Source organism: Palaemon carinicauda, unplaced genomic scaffold, assembly GCF_036898095.1.
Source record: "Palaemon carinicauda isolate YSFRI2023 unplaced genomic scaffold, ASM3689809v2 scaffold850, whole genome shotgun sequence".
NCBI lineage: Eukaryota > Metazoa > Arthropoda > Malacostraca > Decapoda > Palaemonidae > Palaemon > Palaemon carinicauda.
The window spans coordinates 49,532-68,285 of record NW_027172150.1 but is presented as its reverse complement, the minus strand read 5'-3'; the positions used below and the strand labels follow the sequence as shown (position 1 = coordinate 68,285).

General features: G+C 46.1%; 1 protein-coding gene across 1 annotated transcript in view; it reads left to right on the top strand.

Annotated features, from left to right (window-relative positions):
• LOC137637566 (WD repeat-containing protein 75-like) overlaps nt 1-18,754 on the top strand; it is a gene marked incomplete at its 5' end in the record, with an annotated part of 46,245 nt that overhangs the window by 13,890 nt on the left and 13,601 nt on the right. Inside the window, 2 exon segments of the mRNA XM_068369720.1 lie at nt 1,182-1,366; nt 18,464-18,624. Of these exon segments, the coding sequence (XP_068225821.1) occupies nt 1,182-1,366; nt 18,464-18,624 (346 nt within the window).

Here is an 18,754-nt window from a genome sequence, read left to right as displayed (position 1 = left end):
AGGCTATGGCACTACCCAAGACTAGAGAACAATGGTTTGATTTTGGAGTGTCCTTCTCCTAGAAGAGCTGCTTACCATAGCTAAAGAGTCTCTTCTACACTTACCAAGGGGAAAGTGGCCACTGAACAATTACAGTGTAGTAACCCCTTAGGTGAAGGTGTGAAGGGAGGTCTGTGCAATTAATGAAGGTAGCCTTTCCTTTGCGTGTCTAGTTGTATTTAACGCCATTATGCTTTTGCCTATGTTTTGCTTCAATTTTTTCCCATTCTTATCTCTTATTTGCTTTCAATTTCTCTATTTTGATTAACAGTTGCTGCGTTAATTTTTTCATGATAATCTATGCTTATCATTTTTTTTTTTAACCCTTTACCCCCATGCTATTTGGAAATTTCCAACCCTTAACCCCCAAGGGTTATTTTTCTTCAAGCACATTTTGCAGTATATTTTTTTTTAAATGCTCTAACAGCCTTAATTTTTGTCATAGAGAGGTCAGGTTGGTCTCATTCTCTTGGAAAATGCCTGAATGTTCTCAAAAAATTATCTAAAATATGAAAAAAAAAAATTTGAATAGCAGTTTTTTGCAAGGATGTACCGGTACGTCCATGGGGGTAAAGGGATGAGTTTTGTGAAATGTACCAGTACGTCCTTTGGGGGTAAAAGGGTTAATGAGTATTGAGTACTGTGATTTTCTTTATATAGCAGTAGCCTTTGTAAGCACAAGAAGGGCAGTGTACACTTGTTTTCCATTATACTGCTGTCCACGCATTGTTATTGTTTACATTAATAGTTGTAGGTAAGTTTTAATGTTTAGTAGTGTGTTCTCTGGGTTTATTATTTCGATATTTAAATTTTATACTTTGTTATAACAAGGTGCCTAGTGTTGTACTGTATTGGGGAAAGTGCCTTGTTATATATATATATATATATATATATATATATATATATATATATATATATATATATATATATATATATATATATATATATATACATATACATATACATACATACATATACCAAGGCACTTCCCCCAATTTTGGGGGGTAGCCGGCATCAACAAATGAAACAAAGCTTTGTGACAAAGCTTTCAAAATTAAGTCATTTATGTTATTATTGTATTAAAATTAATGTTTTTTTATAATTATGAAGTTTTTATTGAATTAGTTCTTTTCTATTTCCAGTTGGACATAGTGATGGAGAACTTTACAAGTGATGAGCGTGATACGAAGATGTTTAATACAGAGGTGAAAAAGGTTGCCATATCGCCTGAAGGAACGTGGCTAGCTACCGTTGAATTTAGAGACGACTTTCAATCCTCGATTGAAATCCGGTTGAAGTTCTGGGAATTTGACAGTCAGAAACAAAGGTATTTTCACAGTAATTGTCCTAAATCTTTTATTGATGATCCTTTGTAGAGGAATTCCCCTTTTTCAATATTAATCTTACCCGATGATCATGTAGCTGTCAACTCCGTTGCCCGACAGAAATCTACGGTCGGGATACGCCAGCGATCGCTATCCAGGTGGGGGTGTACACAACAGCGCCATCTGTGAGCAGGTACTCAAGTACTTCTTGTCAACAAGAACTCAATTTTTCCTCTGTCGTGCCGCCGGCAAGACCTTGGATACGCTGTTGATTTTGGAGTTATTGTTCACGATTTGGTGATGTATTTGCTCTAAAGTTTTAGCCTTCGCTATTCAGGAAGCTTTCTCATTAGCTTAGCAAGCTTTTGGAATTAATTTAGATTAATTGGTAACGAACTTTGCTAGATTTTGGAATCCCCCCTTGACTACTTCTAAATTCAAGATGTCTGACCAGTCTCAAGTACCTAAGTACAGGCAGTGTAGCGTTAGGACTTGTACTAGGCGTCTTCCGAAGGCCTCTATAGATCCTCACACCGTATGTTCCAATTGTAGGGGTAAATCCTGTCAATTAGAAGATCGATGTGGGGAATGTGCTGGGCTTTCGGAATTCGATTTTAACGAATTCCTTAGATATGCACATAGGTTAGAGAAGGAGAGAAATAGGAGGAGTTCTTCTCGCTCTGTGGATTTTTCCTCTCCCCATGCCCCTCAACCTTTTCCTTCCCCTGTGGTGGTGACTCCCGAACCTGCTACGAGTGCTCAGCCTGGTATGGCGGATATGTTGCGTGCCATTCAGGCTCTCGGTGACAAAGTGGAGTCATTGGCTAATGACCGTAATCAGCTCTTGGCAGATGTCAGAGAGCTGAAAGCGAAAAGTGCAGTGGGAAGTGTTAGTGCTAGTGATGTGCAAAGTGTCAGTGTCAGTGTTGCGCATGAGGGTACATCTGTGCGTGCCAGTCGTCCTCCCAGTCCGGGACCTCTTGCAAGCTCCCAAGCCCAGGGGAGAAGCAATGTCGAAGGACCAAAGGGTTCGGCAGGCCTTGATCGGCGCACGGATGTATCCTCAGTGGTTGCGGACGTATCTGTTAAGGATCGTCCCATCCACATACAGACGAATGAGCCCTTACATTCCTCGTCTGTGGAAGAGGTTTCCAGGAGGAAACGGTGGACCAAGGTCTCACGACCGCTCAAACGTAAGGTCCCTTCCGAGTGAGTCCAACGGCCCAGGTGTAGCCACTGGGTCAGTTCAGACTCGCCGCAGTCATCTGATGACTGCACACCTCCCAAGAGAGGTAGAGTGGTCCCTCAACAGGCTACTGCTCCGTCTGTTGTTGCTCCAACCACAGTAGACCCTAAGTGGTCCATGCTGCAGACTATGCAGTCTCAGCTTGCTGCATTCATGCAGGAGTATCATGCTGAGAAGGTTATCACTGCTCCTGTTAACCTACAACCCGCCGAGGTTGTGCGCTCAGCAGATACTGCGGCTGCCTGCTCCCACACTCCACCTGTGAGAGCTCCACCACCGATGCGCAGTCCTCCCTGCCAGACGCATGTTCTTGCTGCACCATCTGCTAACATGCATGAGCTACCGCATCAGCAGTGGGAAGGTTCTGTAGAGCTGCCGGGTTCCAGCACTATGCGGCTTTCTCCGCAGCCCATGCAGCATGCTCTGCATACCTTACAGCATGCTCCGCATACCATGCAGCATGCGCCGCATACCTTACAGCATGCTCTGCATACCATACCGCATGCTCCTCAACCCACCGCAGCCCCGCCCACTCACCAACCCTCTGCTTCTGTTGTTGCCAGCTCGCAGACCGACCAGCAGCGGCATGATGTTGGATCCGCAGGTACGCATGCACCCGTGCTGCCGGATTCAGCCGTTCAGCTTTCTGCTCTACCTTTGCCACTTACAACTCAGCTGTCGGATGATGGTGTATCGGATGACGAAGCTGCACATCTGGATGAACCTCACTCTGATTTTGAAAGGCCCAAGTCTACGCCTCCCTCCTTAGACTTTCGTAAAGTCCTTGCCTTGTTCAGGGACTTGTATCCTGAGCAATTTGTGTCTGCAACCCCTCGTTCTCCTCCCTCCGAGTTTGCTCTGGGCATGCAGTCTGCTGCGCCTGCCTTCACCAAGCTTGTTCTCGCCAGATCATCTAAGAGAGCTTTGAGGGTTATGGGAGAATGGTTGCATTCCAAGAAGCAACTGGGAAAGACTTCTTTCGTCTTTCCGCCTACCAAGCTTGCTTCTAAGTCGAGCGTCTGGTATGCCACGGGAGAGGAACCCGGCTTGGGGGTTCCTGCCTCTGCCCAGGGCGACTTCTCAAGTCTGGTTGACTCTCCCCGTAGGTTGGCTATGAGACGTTCGAAGATCTGCTGGTCCTTTTTCGATTTAGATCATCTGTTGAAGGGAGTCTTTCGTGCCTTCGAGATATTCAACTTCCTCGATTGGTGTTTGGGAGCCTTAAGCAGGAAGACTTCCCCTTCGGATAAGGACTCGGCCATGCTGATCATGTCTAGCATGGACAAAGCAATTCGGGATGGGTCTGGTGAACTTGCGGCTTCGTATGTGTCAGGAGTCCTTAAGAAGAGAGAACATCTTTGCTCCTTCTTATCGGCTGGTATCACTCCTTGCCAGAAGTCAGAGTTGTTGTTTGCTCCTCTCTCCAAGTGTCTGTTTCCGGAGGAGCTGATTAAGGGGATGGCTGCCTCGCTTATCCAGAAGGATACTCATGATCTTATGGCATCTTCTGCACGTAAGGCTAAAACCTTACCTTCCGTGCCTAGACCCTTCCGCCCTGCAGCAGTTGACACACCTGCATCTAGGTTCATCCCGCCCTTTCGTGGCAGAGCCTCCAGCAGAGGAGGTACCCGTGCAGACAGTCACCGTGGCAAGTCCAAGAAGGGTTCCAAGTCCGCAAAAGGCAAGTTTTGACTGCCTTCCTCTCCAGACAGCAGTAGGAGCCAGACTCAAGACCTTCTGGCAAGCTTGGGAGAGCAGAGGTGCAGACGCTCAGTCTGTGAAGTGGCTAAGGGAGGGATACAGAATTCCGTTCTGCCGCAGTCCCCCTCTAGCTACGTCTCCCATCAACCTCTCTCCCAACTACAAGGAGAAGGACAAGAGGCTAGCGTTGCAACAAGAGGTGTCGCTCTTGCTACAAAAGGAAGCGGTGGTCATAGTCCGGGATCATCAATCCCCGGGCTTTTACAACCGTCTCTTCCTGGTAGCCAAGAAGACAGGAGGTTGGAGACCGGTGCTGGACGTCAGTGCTCTCAATGCTTTTGTCACCAAGCAGACGTTCACGATGGAGACGACGAAGTCGGTCCTAGCAGCGGTCAGGCAGGAGGACTGGATGGTCTCGTTAGACCTGAAAGACGCGTACTTTCACGTCCCCATCCATCCAGACTCCCAACCTTTCCTAAGGTTCGTCTTTGGAAAGGTTGTGTACCAGTTCCAAGCCCTGTGCTTTGGCCTAAGCACGGCACCTCTTGTGTTTACCAGACTGATGAGGAATATTGCGAAATTCCTTCACTTGGCAGACATCAGAGCCTCCCTCTATTTAGACGACTGGCTTTTAAGAGCTCCCACAAGTCGTCGCTGTCTGGAGAATCTCAGATGGACTATGGATCTGACCAAGGAACTGGGCCTCCTGGTCAATTTAGAGAAGTCCCAGCTCGTCCCATCCCAGACCATTGTCTACCTGGGTATGGAGATTCAGAGTCGAGCTTTTCGGGCTTTTCCGTCGGCCCCAAGGATCAATCAAGCCCTAGAATGCATCCAGAGCATGCTGAGAAGGAACCGATGCTCAGTCAGGCAGTGGATGAGTCTAACAGGGACACTTTCATCGCTGGCCCTGTTCATCGAGTTAGGGAGACTCCACCTCCGCCCCCTTCAGTATCATCTAGCTGCTCACTGGATAAAGGACATGACGCTAGAGACGGTCTCAGTTCCTGTTTCCGAAGAGATGAGGTCTACTCTAATGTGGTGGAAGAACAGCATTCTTCTCAAGGAAGGTCTTCCATTGGCTGTTCAGACCCCCGACCACCGTCTCTTCTCGGACGCATCGGACACGGGCTGGGGTGCGACACTGGACGGACAGGAATGCTCGGGCACATGGAATCAGGAGCAAAGGACACTTCACATCAATTGCAAGGAGTTGTTGGCGGTTCATCTGGCCTTGATAAACTTCAAGTCCCTCCAGCTAAACAAGGTGGTGGAGGTGAACTCCGACAACACCACAGCCTTGGCTTACATCTCCAAGCAGGGAGGGACTCATTCGAGGAAGTTGTTCGAGATCGCAAGGGACCTCCTCATTTGGTCAAAAGATCGGAAGCTCACGCTGGTAACGAGGTTCATTCAGGGCGATATGAATGTCATGGCAGATCGCCTCAGCCGGAAGGGTCAGGTCATCCCCACAGAGTGGACCCTTCACAAGAATGTTTGCAGCAGACTATGGGCCCTGTGGGGTCAGCCAACCATAGATCTATTCGCTACCTCGATGACCAAGAGGCTCCCGTTGTATTGTTCTCCGATTCCAGACCCAGCAGCAGTTCACGTGGATGCCTTTCTGCTGGATTGGTCCCATCTCGACCTGTATGCGTTCCCGCCGTTCAAGATTGTCAACAGGGTACTTCAGAAGTTCGCTTCTCACAAAGGGACACGGCTGACGTTGGTTGCTCCCCTCTGGCCCGCGAGAGAATGGTTCACCGAGGTACTGCAATGGCTAGTCGACGTTCCCAGGACTCTTCCTCTAAGAGTGGACCTTCTGCGTCAACCTCACGTAAAGAAGGTACACCCAAACCTCCACGCTCTTCGTCTGACTGCCTTCAGACTATCGAAAGACTCTCAAGAGCTAGAGGCTTTTCGAAGGAGGCAGCCAGAGCGATTGCCAGAGCAAGGAGGACATCCACTCTCAGAGTCTATCAGTCTAAATGGGAAGTCTTCCGAAGCTGGTGCAAGGCCAATGCAGTTTCCTCAACCAGTACCACTGTAACCCAGATTGCTGACTTCCTGTTACATCTAAGGAACGTAAGATCCCTATCAGCTCCTACGATCAAGGGTTACAGAAGTATGTTGGCAGCGGTATTCCGCCACAGAGGCTTGGATCTTTCCACCAACAAAGATCTACAGGACCTCCTTAGGTCTTTTGAGACCTCAAAGGAACGTCGGTTGTCCACTCCAGGCTGGAATCTAGACGTGGTCTTAAGGTTCCTAATGTCATCAAGATTTGAACCGCTCCAATCAGCCTCTTTTAAGGACCTCACATTAAAAACTCTTTTCCTCGTGTGCTTAGCAACAGCTAAAAGAGTAAGTGAGATCCACGCCTTCAGCAGGAACATAGGTTTCACATCTGAAACGGCTACATGTTCCTTGCAGCTCGGTTTTTTGGCTAAAAACGAGCTTCCTTCCCGTCATTGGCCTAAGTCGTTCGAGATCCCAAGCCTGTCCAACTTGGTGGGGAACGAACTAGAGAGAGTACTTTGCCCAGTTAGAGCTCTTAGGTACTATTTAAGAAGGTCAAAGCCATTACGAGGACAATCAGAAGCTTTATGGTGTGCTATCAAGAAGCCTTCTCTACCGATGTCTAAGAACGCAGTTTCTTACTACATCAGGCTTCTGATTAGAGAAGCACATTCTCATCTGAAGGAAGAAGACCTTGCTTTGCTGAAGGTAAGGACACATGAAGTGAGAGCTGTTGCTACTTCAGTGGCCTTCAAACAGAACCGTTCTCTGCAGAGTGTTATGGATGCAACCTATTGGAGAAGCAAGTCAGTGTTCGCATCATTCTATCTCAAAGATGTCCAGTCTCTTTACGAGAACTGCTACACCCTGGGACCATTCGTAGCAGCGAGTGCAGTAGTAGGTGAGGGCTCAGCCACTACATTCCCATAATCCCATAACCTTTTTAACCTTTCTCTTGAATACTTTTTATTGTTGTTCTTTGGGTTGTACGGTCGGCTAAGAAGCCTTCCGCATCCTGGTTGATTTGGCGGGTGGTCAAATTCTTTCTTGAGAAGCGCCTAGGTTAGAGGTTGTGATGAGGTCCTTTAGTATGGGTTGCAGCCCTTTATACTTCAGCACCTAGGAGTCGTTCAGCATCCTAAGAGGACCGCTAGGCTCAGTAAGGAAGACGTACTTAAAAAAGGCAGAGTAATGGTTCAAGTCGACTTCCTTACCAGGTACTTATTTATTTTATGTTTGTTATTTTGAATAACTGATAAAATGAAATACGGGATACTTAGCTTCTTTGTTAACATGTATGCTGGTCTCCACCCACCACCCTGGGTGTGAATCAGCTACATGATCATCGGGTAAGATTAATATTGAAAAATGTTATTTTCATTAGTAAAATAAATTTTTGAATATACTTACCCGATGATCATGAATTAAAGAACCCGCCCTTCCTCCCCATAGAGAACCAGTGGACCGAGGAGAAAATTGAGTTCTTGTTGACAAGAAGTACTTGAGTACCTGCTCACAGATGGCGCTGTTGTGTACACCCCCACCTGTATAGCGATCGCTGGCGTATCCCGACCGTAGATTTCTGTCGGGCAACGGAGTTGACAGCTACATGATCATCGGGTAAGTATATTCAAAAATTTATTTTACTAATGAAAATAACATTTTTGAAAATATCAAAAAGAACTGTTTGGCCTTTATTTTAGTGCTGCCTGTGACCGTGTTGATCATGAGACCCTTGTTTTTAAACTCAAACAGTTTGCAATAGGTTGGTATTTTCTGAGCATCATTATTGAATTTTTAAGTATAGTACTAGATTGCAAAGAGTTGTTGTTGATTGGGTACCATATTGAGTACTGTATAAGAATGTGATATCTGGTGTTTCTCAGGGTAGTGTTTGGCTTAGAAACCATATTGTTACATATGCAGATGATGCTACTCTCTTTGCATCAATTTTGCCTCTTGAATGTTGATCTGGGATTGCTGAATCCTTTAATAGAGATCTAGCTAAAATTAGTGCATGGTGCAAATTATTGGGCATGAAATTTAGCCTTAACAAAACTCAAAGTATGGTTGTAAGTAGATCACGGACAATGGCTCCTCAACATGTAGATCTCTTCATTGATAATGTTTCTTTAACTTGATTCTTGATTGCAAATTTACATTTGAGAAGCACTTTCTGTTTGTTTCTTCATCAATTGCATAAAATAATTGGCTTATTGAGAAATACTGTAGCACTTTGGGTTTAGGGTAACTTTGAACACAAACAAAACTGGATATGAAAATACATATTTGAATTGGGTTACTAGGATTGCATCGGCCTGTGAACAAAAATTTTGTGCAGTATAGTACTGTACAAATGAGATTATCACATTGTTTGCAGAATTTCTTTGGTGTAATAGAATATCTGCAAGTTTCAAATCAATATACTTTAAATATTAATGAGTTGAGATATTCTTTATAAAGTATTAACTTGTATATATATGTGTGCATTCATTTTTTAAACTAACCCTGTCTAAAAAAGATCGGACATGGGTCCTTGGTATCATTTTTTTTCATTATCATTTTCTCATAGAGGAGGGGACAGACAGAAGACATTAGGTATTTTGTAGAAAGGGAATTGGTCGAAAGCTATTGAAGAAGGAAAATGAAAAATGACAGAATTATGGTACTTATAATTGAGGTTCAGAAAAAAATATGCTTGTACAGACCAGCCAAAGAATGTACAGTAGCAGTCTGTTGGATGGACTCACTGGCAAAGGGAGTTATCGTATTGCATTCACTATGGTTTGGGTGGATGGATGGAGTGAAGGAAGCTCTGGGTGATAGGAGGATAGATGTGAGAGAGGCAAGAGAGCGTGCTAGAAATAGGAATGAATGGCGAGCGATTGTGACGCAGTTCCGGTAGACCCTGCTGCTGCCTCCGATGCCTTAGATGACCGCGGAGGTAGCAGCAGTAGGGGATTCAGCATTATGGAGCTTCATCTGTGGTGGATAACGGGGGAGGGTGGGCTGTGGCACCCTAGCAGTATCAGCTGAACTCGGTTGAGTCCCTTGTTAGGCTGGGAGGAACGTAGAGAGAAGAGGTCCCCTTTTTTGTTTTTGTTTCATTGTTGATATCGGCTACCCCCCAAAATTGGGGGAAGTTCCTTGGTATATGTATATATTTTTGATACTGTATCCCTTTACCTGTGCCCCAGTCCGAGAAACTCCTCGTGCAGGGTGACGTCTATCCAGCTATCCATAATTACAGCCTCAGTTGCACTCATGCTCTCCTAGGAGAAGCACATTCCAAAATTAAACCATTGTTCTCTGGCCTTGGATAGTGCCATAGGTAGTAGGTTGGCCAGGGCACCAGCCACCCATCGAGATACTACCATTAGAGAGTTATGGAAGCCTTTGACTGGCTAGACAGTACTAAATTGGATTCTTTTCTCTGGTGTTGGTTCATTTTCCCTTTGCTTACACATACACCGAATAGTGTGGCCTATTTTATGCATATTCTTGTATTTCCTCATACACCTGACAACGCTATGATTGCCAAACAATTCTTCTTTACTCAAGGGGTTAACTACTGCACTGTAATTGTTCAGTGACCACTTTCCTCTTGGTAAGGGTAGAAGAGACTCTTTAGCTATGGTAAGTAGCTCTTCTTGAAGAAGGACACTCCCAAATCAAAGCATTGTTCTCTGGCCTTGGATAGTGCCATAGCCTCTGTACCATGATCTTCCTCTGTCTCAGGCACACTATTCTATCTTATTTCTCTTCCTCTTGCTTTTTAGTTTTTATAGTTTATATAAGATATTTATTTTAATGTTGCTACTGTTCTTAAAATATTTTATTCTAATTGTTAATTACTTTTATTTTAGTTTAATTATTTACTTTCCTCACTGGGCTATTTTCCCTGTTGGAGCCCTCGGGCTTATTGCATTTTCCTTTTTGAACTAGGATTGTAGCTTAGCCAGTAATAATAATAATGTACTCATGCTGTCACGAGAAATGACGCTGCCACGTAAACGCTAATCTTCACTAGCTGCTGCTGAAGGGAATGTTGCTATGTATCCTGTTAATAACACATTTCATCTAATTTCCATTCCATTTAAAAGAAAAGGCAAGAACAGTAAAGTACAAGTTAAATTCATAAGTAATTATTTCTACCTTACTGTATTTTCATTATGAATTCATTTATAGTTATTTCTGATGTTATGGGTTATAAATTTTTCAATAGTTACCATTACAAAACCATTGAAAATGAGTGAATATATGTCATTATAGACATGTGGAATGCATCGAGTGAATTTCTTTTATATATGATTGGAACAATTGTTTTAGGATACAAGCATTTTCTGTTGAGAGCTTGCTCCCAGAACAGATTAAACTCTTTACCTCAGGTGCTACTGTAGTTTTAATTCACAGTATTATTATTATTATTATTATTATTATTAATATTATTAATATTACTTGCTAAGCTATAACCCTAGTGAGAAAAGCAGGATGCTATAAGCCCAAGGGCCCCAACAGGGAAAATAGCCCAGTGAGGAAAAGGAAACAAGGAAAAATAAAATATTTTAAGAACAGTAACAACATTAAAATGAAAATTTCCTATATAAACTATAAAAAACTTTAAAACAAGGGGAAGAGAAAATTAGATAGAATAGTGTGCCCGAGTGTACCCTCAAGCAAGAGAACTCTAACCCAAGACAGTATGATGAAGTGCTTACTGTGAACGAGATGGTTTTTTCCTTGTTCTACTTTAATTCTGGGATATTTTAATGCAGAAAATTTTGTCATTAATCATCATTTTTCAATATTAATCTTACCCGATAATCATGTAGCTGTCAACTCCGTTGCCCGACAGAAATCTACGGACGGGATACGCCAGCGATCGCTATACAAGAGGGGGGTGTACTCACCAGCGCCATCTGTGGTCAGGTACTGCAGTACTTCTTGTCAACACCACCTCAATTTTTCCTCTGTCGTGCCGCCGGCAAGACCTACATGGATACGCTCTTGATTTTGGAGTCTTTGTTCACGGTTTTGGTGAAGTATTGCTCTGAAATTTAGCTTTCGCTATACAGGAAGCTTTTCCCTTAGCTTAGATAGCTTTTGGATTGATTTTGATTAATGGTATAACGATCTTTGCTTTAATTTGGAAACCCCCCTTGACTGTTCTCTGATTCAAGATGTCCGACCATTCTCAAGCTCCTAGACAAAGACGATGTAGTGTTAGGACTTGTAATAGGCGTCTTCCGAAGGCCTCGGTTGATCCTCACACCGTTTGTTCCGACTGTAGGGGAAAATCCTGTCAGTTGGAGGATCGATGTGAGGAATGTGCCGGGCTTTCGGAATTCGATTTTAATGAATTCCTCAAGTATACGGCTAAGTTAGAGAGGGAGAGAGTTAGGAGGAGTTCTTCTCGCTCTTTGGTTTATTCCTCCCCCCATGATCCTCAACCTTTTCCTTCCCCTGTAGTGGTGACCCCCGAAGCTATTACTAGTGCTCAGCCTGATATGTCGGATGTGTTACGTGCCATTCAGGCTTTAGGTGATAAGGTGGAGTCTGTAGTGAGTGACCACAAGTTTCTCTTGGCAGATGTCAAGGAACTTAAAGTGAAAAGTGCAGTGGGAAGTGGTAGTGCCAGTGCTGTGCCTAGTGTCAGTGTCAGTGTTGCGCATGAGGATACTTCTGTGCGTGCCAGTCGTCCTCCCAGTCCGGGACCTCTTGCAAGCTCCCAAGCCCAGGGGAGAAGCAATGTCGAAGGGCAAAAGGGTTCGGCAGGCCTTGATCGGCGCACAGTAGTATCCTCAGTGGTTGCGGGCGTATCTTATAGAGATCGTCACTTCCACTCTCAGACGATTGAGCCCTTAATTTCCTCGTCTGCGGAAGAAGTTTCCGGGAGGAAACGCTGGACCCAGGTCTCAAGGCCTCTTAAGCGTAAGGTCCAGACCGAGCGAGTCCAACAGCCCAGATGTAGCCACTGGGCTAGTTCGGACTCGCCGCAGTCATCTGATGGCTGCACACCTCCTAAGAGAGGTAAAGCGATGCCTCAACAGGCCTCTGCCCCAACTTCTGTTGATCCCAAGTTGGCTATGCTGCAGACTATGCAGTCGCAGCTTGCGGTGTTGATGCAGGAGTTTCAGGCAGAGAAGGCTAGCACACCTCCTCCTGCGAGCGCTCCTCCACCTCTGCGCAGTCCACCCTGCCAGACGTATGATGTTGAGGTTCCTCAACCTGCCTCCATGCGTGAGCTGCCGCATTGGGAGTTGCCAGATACCAGCGCTGTGCAGCAACCTCCACTTTCCTTGAGGCAGGAGCCTCTTGCTATGCGACAACCTCCTCAACACTTGAGGCAGGAGCCTTATGCTTTGCAGCAACCTCCTCTACCCTTGAGGCAGGAGCCTCATGCGTTGCGACAACCTCCTCCATCCTCGAGGCAGCAACCTCTTGCGTTGCGGCAACCTCCACCATCCTTGAGGCAGCAACCTCAACTCTTGCGGCAGCCACCTCAACTCTTGAGGCAAGAACCTCAACTCTTGAGGCGAGAACCTCAACTCTCGAGGCAAGCACCTCAACTCTTGAGGCAAGAACCTCAACTCTTGAGGCAAGAACCTCAACCCTTGAGGCAAGAACCTCAACTCTTGAGGCAAGAGCCTCTCTCTGCGCAGCCACCTCCTCAACCCTTGAGGCAGGCGCAACTCTTGAGGCAGGAGCCTCATGCTATGAGGCAGCCACCTCAACGCATGCAGCAACCGCATTCTTCGCAGCATGAGCCTCTTCCCATTCAACATGAACCGCAGTCTATGCAGCATGAGCCTCATGCCTTACAGCATTCGCTTCTCACCTCACTTGCTCCTCAGACCCCCGCAGAACCTCCTTCATCCCAGCCTCATGACTTTGTCATTGCCAGCCCTCATCCTCTTCAGCAGAGACTTGATGATGAATCCGCAAGTGCGCATGCACCCGTTCTTCAGGATTCAACCATTCAGCATACCGCTTTATCGTTACCTCTCGCTTCTCAACCCTCAGGTGATGAGGTTTCTGAGGATGAAGCTGCTCACCTGGATGATCCTTCTTCTGATGTGGAGGAACCCAAGTCGTTGCCACCCTCCATTGACTTTCGTAAGGTCCTGACGCTGTTCAGAGAGTTATACCCTGAACACTTTGTTTCTGCTACCCCTCGTTCTCCTCCATCCGAGTTTTCTCTAGGCATGCAGCCTATTAAGTCTGCCTACACTAAGCTTATCTTCGCTAGATCATCAAAGAGAGCTTTGAGAATTTTAGGGGATTGGTTGCAGTCCAAGCAGCAACTGGGAAGGACGTCTTTTATGTTTCCTCCTCCTAAGCTGACTTCTAAGTCGGGCGTCTGGTATGCCACGGGAGAGGAACCAGGCTTGGCGATCCCTGCCTCTGCCCAGGCTGACTTCTCAAGTTTGGTTGACTCTCCCCGTAGATCAGCTATGAGACGCTCTAAGGTCTGCTGGACCTTTTCTGATCTGGACCACTTCTTGAAGGGAGTCTTTCGCGCCTTTGAAATTTTTAATTTCCTCGACTGGTGCCTGGGGGCCTTGAGCAAGAAGACTGCCCCTTCTGACAAAGACTCGGCCATGCTGATCATGTCCTGTATGGACAAAGCAATTCGCGATGGTTCTGGCGAACTTGCTTCTAATTTTGTCTCGGGAGTCCTCAAGAAAAGGGAACAACTTTGCACCTTCCTTTCTACTGGTGTCACCTCTTGCCAGAGGTCACAGTTACTATTTGCTCCTCTCTCCAAGTTCCTGTTTCCTGAGGATCTAGTCAAAGAGATGGCTGCAGCTCTTATACAGAAGGATACGCATGACCTCGTGGCCTCCTCAGCACGCAAGGCTAAGGTTGTACCTTCAGTACCGAGAACTTACCGCACCCCAGTGGCTGATACACCTGCTACCAGATTTATTCCGCCCTTTCGTGGCAGAGCCCCCAGCCGAGGAAGTACCCGCCCAGACGGTCACAGGGGCAGGTCCAAGAAGGGTGCCAAGTCCACGAAAAGCAAGCATTGACTCTCCTCCTCTCCAGACAGCTGTAGGAGCCAGACTCAAGACCTTCTGGCAAGCCTGGGAAAGAAGAGGTGCAGACGCTCAGTCTGTCAAGTGGCTAAGGGAGGGTTACAGAATTCCGTTCTGCCGCAATCCCCCTCTGACCACTTCTCCCATCAACCTCTCTCCCAACTACAAGGAAAAGGACAAGAGGCTAGCGTTACATCAAGAGGTGTCGCTCCTGTTACAGAAGGAGGCAGTGGTGATAGTCCGGGATCATCAATCCCCGGGCTTTTACAACCGTCTCTTCCTGGTGGCCAAGAAGACAGGAGGTTGGAGACCGGTGCTGGACGTCAGTGCGCTCAATGCTTATGTCACCAAGCAGACGTTCACTATGGAGACGACGAAGTCGGTCCTAGCAGCGGTCAGGCAGGAGGACTGGATGGTCTCGTTGGATCTGAAAGACGCCTACTTTCACGTTCCCATCCATCCAGACTCCCAACCTTTTCTGAGATTCGTCTTTGGAGAGGTTGTGTACCAATTCCAAGCCCTGTGTTTTGGCCTAAGCACGGCACCTCTGGTGTTTACGCGACTGATGAGGAATATTGCGAAATTCCTCCACTTGGCGGACATCAGAGCCTCCCTTTATTTAGACGACTGGCTTTTAAGAGCCCCCACAAGTCGTCGCTGTCTGGAGAGTCTCAGATGGACTTTGGATTTGACCGAGGAACTGGGTCTATTGGTCAATTTAGAGAAGTCCCAGCTTGTTCCTTCCCAAACCATCGTTTACCTGGGAATGGAGATTCAGAGTCAGGCTTTTCGGGCTTTTCCGTCGGCCCCAAGAATCAACCAAGCCCTAGAGTGCATCCTGAGCATGCTGAAGAAGAACAGATGCTCGGTGAGACAGTGGATGAGTCTAACAGGGACTCTGTCATCGTTAGCCCTGTTCACCGAGTTAGGGAGACTCCACCTCCGCCCCCTTCAGTACCATCTAGCAGCTCACTGGGACAAGGATATGACGCTCGAGGCGGTCTCTATTCCTGTTACCAAAGAGATGAGGACTACTCTAATGTGGTGGAAGAGCAACATCCTTCTCAAGGAGGGTCTCTCTTTAGCTGTTCAGACCCCCGATCTTCATCTCTACTCGGACGCATCAGACTCGGGCTGGGGCGCGACCTTGGACGGACAGGAATGCTCGGGGACATGGAACAGGGAACAGGAAACGCTTCACATCAATTGCAAGGAGTTGTTGGCAGTACATCTGGCCTTAATGAACTTCAAGTCCCTCCTGCTAAACAAGGTGGTGGAGGTGAACTCCGACAACACCACAGCCTTGGCGTACATCTCCAAGCAGGGAGGGACTCATTCGAGGAAGCTGTTCGAGATAGCAAGGGACCTCCTCATTTGGTCAAGAAGTCGAAAACTCACGCTGGTAACGAGATTCATTCAGGGCAATATGAATGTCTCGGCAGATCGCCTCAGCAGAAAGGGTCAGGTCATCCCCACAGAATGGACCCTTCACAAGAACGTGTGCAACAGGCTTTGGGCCTTGTGGGGTCAGCCAACGATAGATCTGTTCGCTACCTCGATGACCAAGAGGCTCCCATTGTACTGTTCCCCGATCCCAGACCCGGCAGCAGTTCACGTGGATGCTTTTCTGCTGGATTGGTCCCACCTCGACCTGTATGCATTCCCGCCGTTCAAGATCATCAACAGGGTTCTTCAGAAGTTCGTCTCTCACGAAGGGACACGGCTGACGCTGGTTGCTCCCCTTTGGCCTGCAAGAGAATGGTTCACAGAGGTACTGCAATGGCTGGTCGACGTTCCCAGGACTCTCCCTCTAAGAGTGGACCTTCTACTTCAACCTCACGTAAACAAGGTACACCCAAGCCTCCACGCTCTTCGTCTGACTGCCTTCAGACTATCGAAAGACTCTCTAGAGCTAGAGGCTTTTCGAAGGAGGCAGCCAGAGCGATTGCCAGAGCAAGGAGGTTATCCACTCGCAGAGTCTATCAATCCAAGTGGGAAGTCTTCCGAAGCTGGTGCAGAGCCAATGCAGTTTCCTCTACCAGTACCTCTGTAACCCAAGTTGCTGACTTCCTGTTACATCTTAGGAATGTTAGATCTCTTTCGGCTACTACGATCAAGGGGTACAGAAGTATGTTGGCAGCAGTGTTCCGCCACAGAGGCTTGGATCTTTCCTCCAACAAGGATCTACAGGACATCCTTAGATCTTTTGAAACCTCTAAAGAACGTCGCTTGTCCACTCCAGGCTGGAATCTAGACGTAGTCTTAAGGTTCCTTATGTCACCTAGATTTGAACCTCTCCAGTCAGCCTCTTTCAAAGACCTTACTCTCAAAACTCTTTTCCTCGTCTGCCTTGCAACAGCCAAAAGAGTTAGTGAGGTTCACGCCTTCAGCAGGAACATAGGATTCACATCTGAAACAGCTACATGTTCCTTACAGCTCGGTTTTTTGGCGAAAAATGAACTTCCTTCACGTCCTTGGCCTAGATCGTTCGAAATTCCCAGCCTTTCCAACATGGTGGGTAACGAACTAGAGAGAGTTCTTTGCCCTGTCAGAGCTCTAAAGTACTATCTTAAAAGGTCTAAGCCTATACGAGGGCAATCAGAGGCCTTATGGTGTGCCATCAAGAAACCTTCGATGCCTATGTCCAAGAACGCAGTTTCTTACTACATAAGGCTTCTGATTAGAGAAGCTCATTCTCACATGAAGGATGAAGACCTTGCTTTGCTGAAGGTAAGGACACACGAAGTGAGAGCTGTGGCTACTTCAATGGCCTTCAAACAGAACCGTTCTCTGCAGAGTATTATGGATGCAACCTATTGGAGGAGCAAGTCAGTGTTTGCATCATTCTATCTCAAAGATGTCCAGTCTCTTTACGAGAACTGCTACACCCTGGGACCATTCGTAGCAGCGAGTGCAGTAGTAGGTGAGGGCTCAACCACTACATTCCCTTAATCCCATAACCTTTTTTAACCTTTCTCTTGAATGCTTTTATTGTTGTTTTGGGTTGTTACGGTGGGCTAAGAAGCCTTCCGCATCCTTGTTGATTTGGCGGGTGGTCAATTCTTTCTTGAGAAGCGCCTAGGTTAGAGGTTGTGTTGAGGTCCTTTAGTATGGGTTGCAGCCCTTTATACTTCAGCACCTTAGAGTTGTTCAGCCTCCTAAGAGGACCGCTGCGCTCAGTAAGGAAGACGTACTTATTAAAGGCAGAGTAATGGTTCAAGTCGACTTCCTTACCAGGTACTTATAATTTCATTTGTTATTTTGAATAACTGATAATATGAAATACGGGATACTTAGCTTCTTGATTAACTTGTACACTGGTTTTCACCCACCCCCCTGGGTGTGAATCAGCTACATGATTATCGGGTAAGATTAATATTGAAAAATATTATTTTCATTAGTAAAATAAATTTTTGAATATACTTACCCGATAATCATGATTTAATTGACCCACCCTTCCTCCCCATAGAGAACCAGTGGACCGAGGAAAAATTGAGGTGGTGTTGACAAGAAGTACTGCAGTACCTGACCACAGATGGCGCTGGTGAGTACACCCCCCTCTTGTATAGCGATCGCTGGCGTATCCCGTCCGTAGATTTCTGTCGGGCAACGGAGTTGACAGCTACATGATTATCGGGTAAGTATATTCAAAAATTTATTTTACTAATGAAAATAACATTTTGATAGAAAAAGAGAAAATCAGTATAAAGTGAGCGTGAACAAAAATGTTCGTCAGTGTCTATGGCAATCTGAGGAGGATATAGAGGAGACAACCTCTCTCTCAAAGCCAAAGAGAAAAAGTGACTAGTTTCACCACTCCGTGAGTATATATACAGGGGGCTGGTACCACTAGCCACCCCCTACCCAGGCTCTAGGTAGGGTTGCCACCTCGCACTAAAAAGTCTAATATGCTACCTTCCAGCTTTGCTGAAAGATATATCCATATATAAATAATGGAAGGTTTGTATTAGATAGGGAAAAATACAAATTATCTACGAATTTGTCATATTTTTTTCTTTCCTCGCTATCATACTTACTGTCATTATTAAGCATCAGGAATATATGATAACATTTTATACATATTTTTCTTTCAGCTGGGTCTTAAACACGGGGATAGTGATGCCTCATGATAAATACGTTAATGGTCTAGCATTTGACCTGTCTTCAAAGTCTCCGAGTACTTCAATCTGTGTGTCTTGTTCTGATGATGGGAAATTCAAAATTTGGGAAGTTTATGACAGCTCAGATATATACAGTAAGTATGGCTCTTATTTTTGATTTATGTAAACAATTCTATTTTTCTAACTAACATAGAGGTGGTTAAGGTGGTTTGGCCATGTTGAGAGAATGGAAAATGGCTGTCTGCTAAAGAAGGGGATGAATGC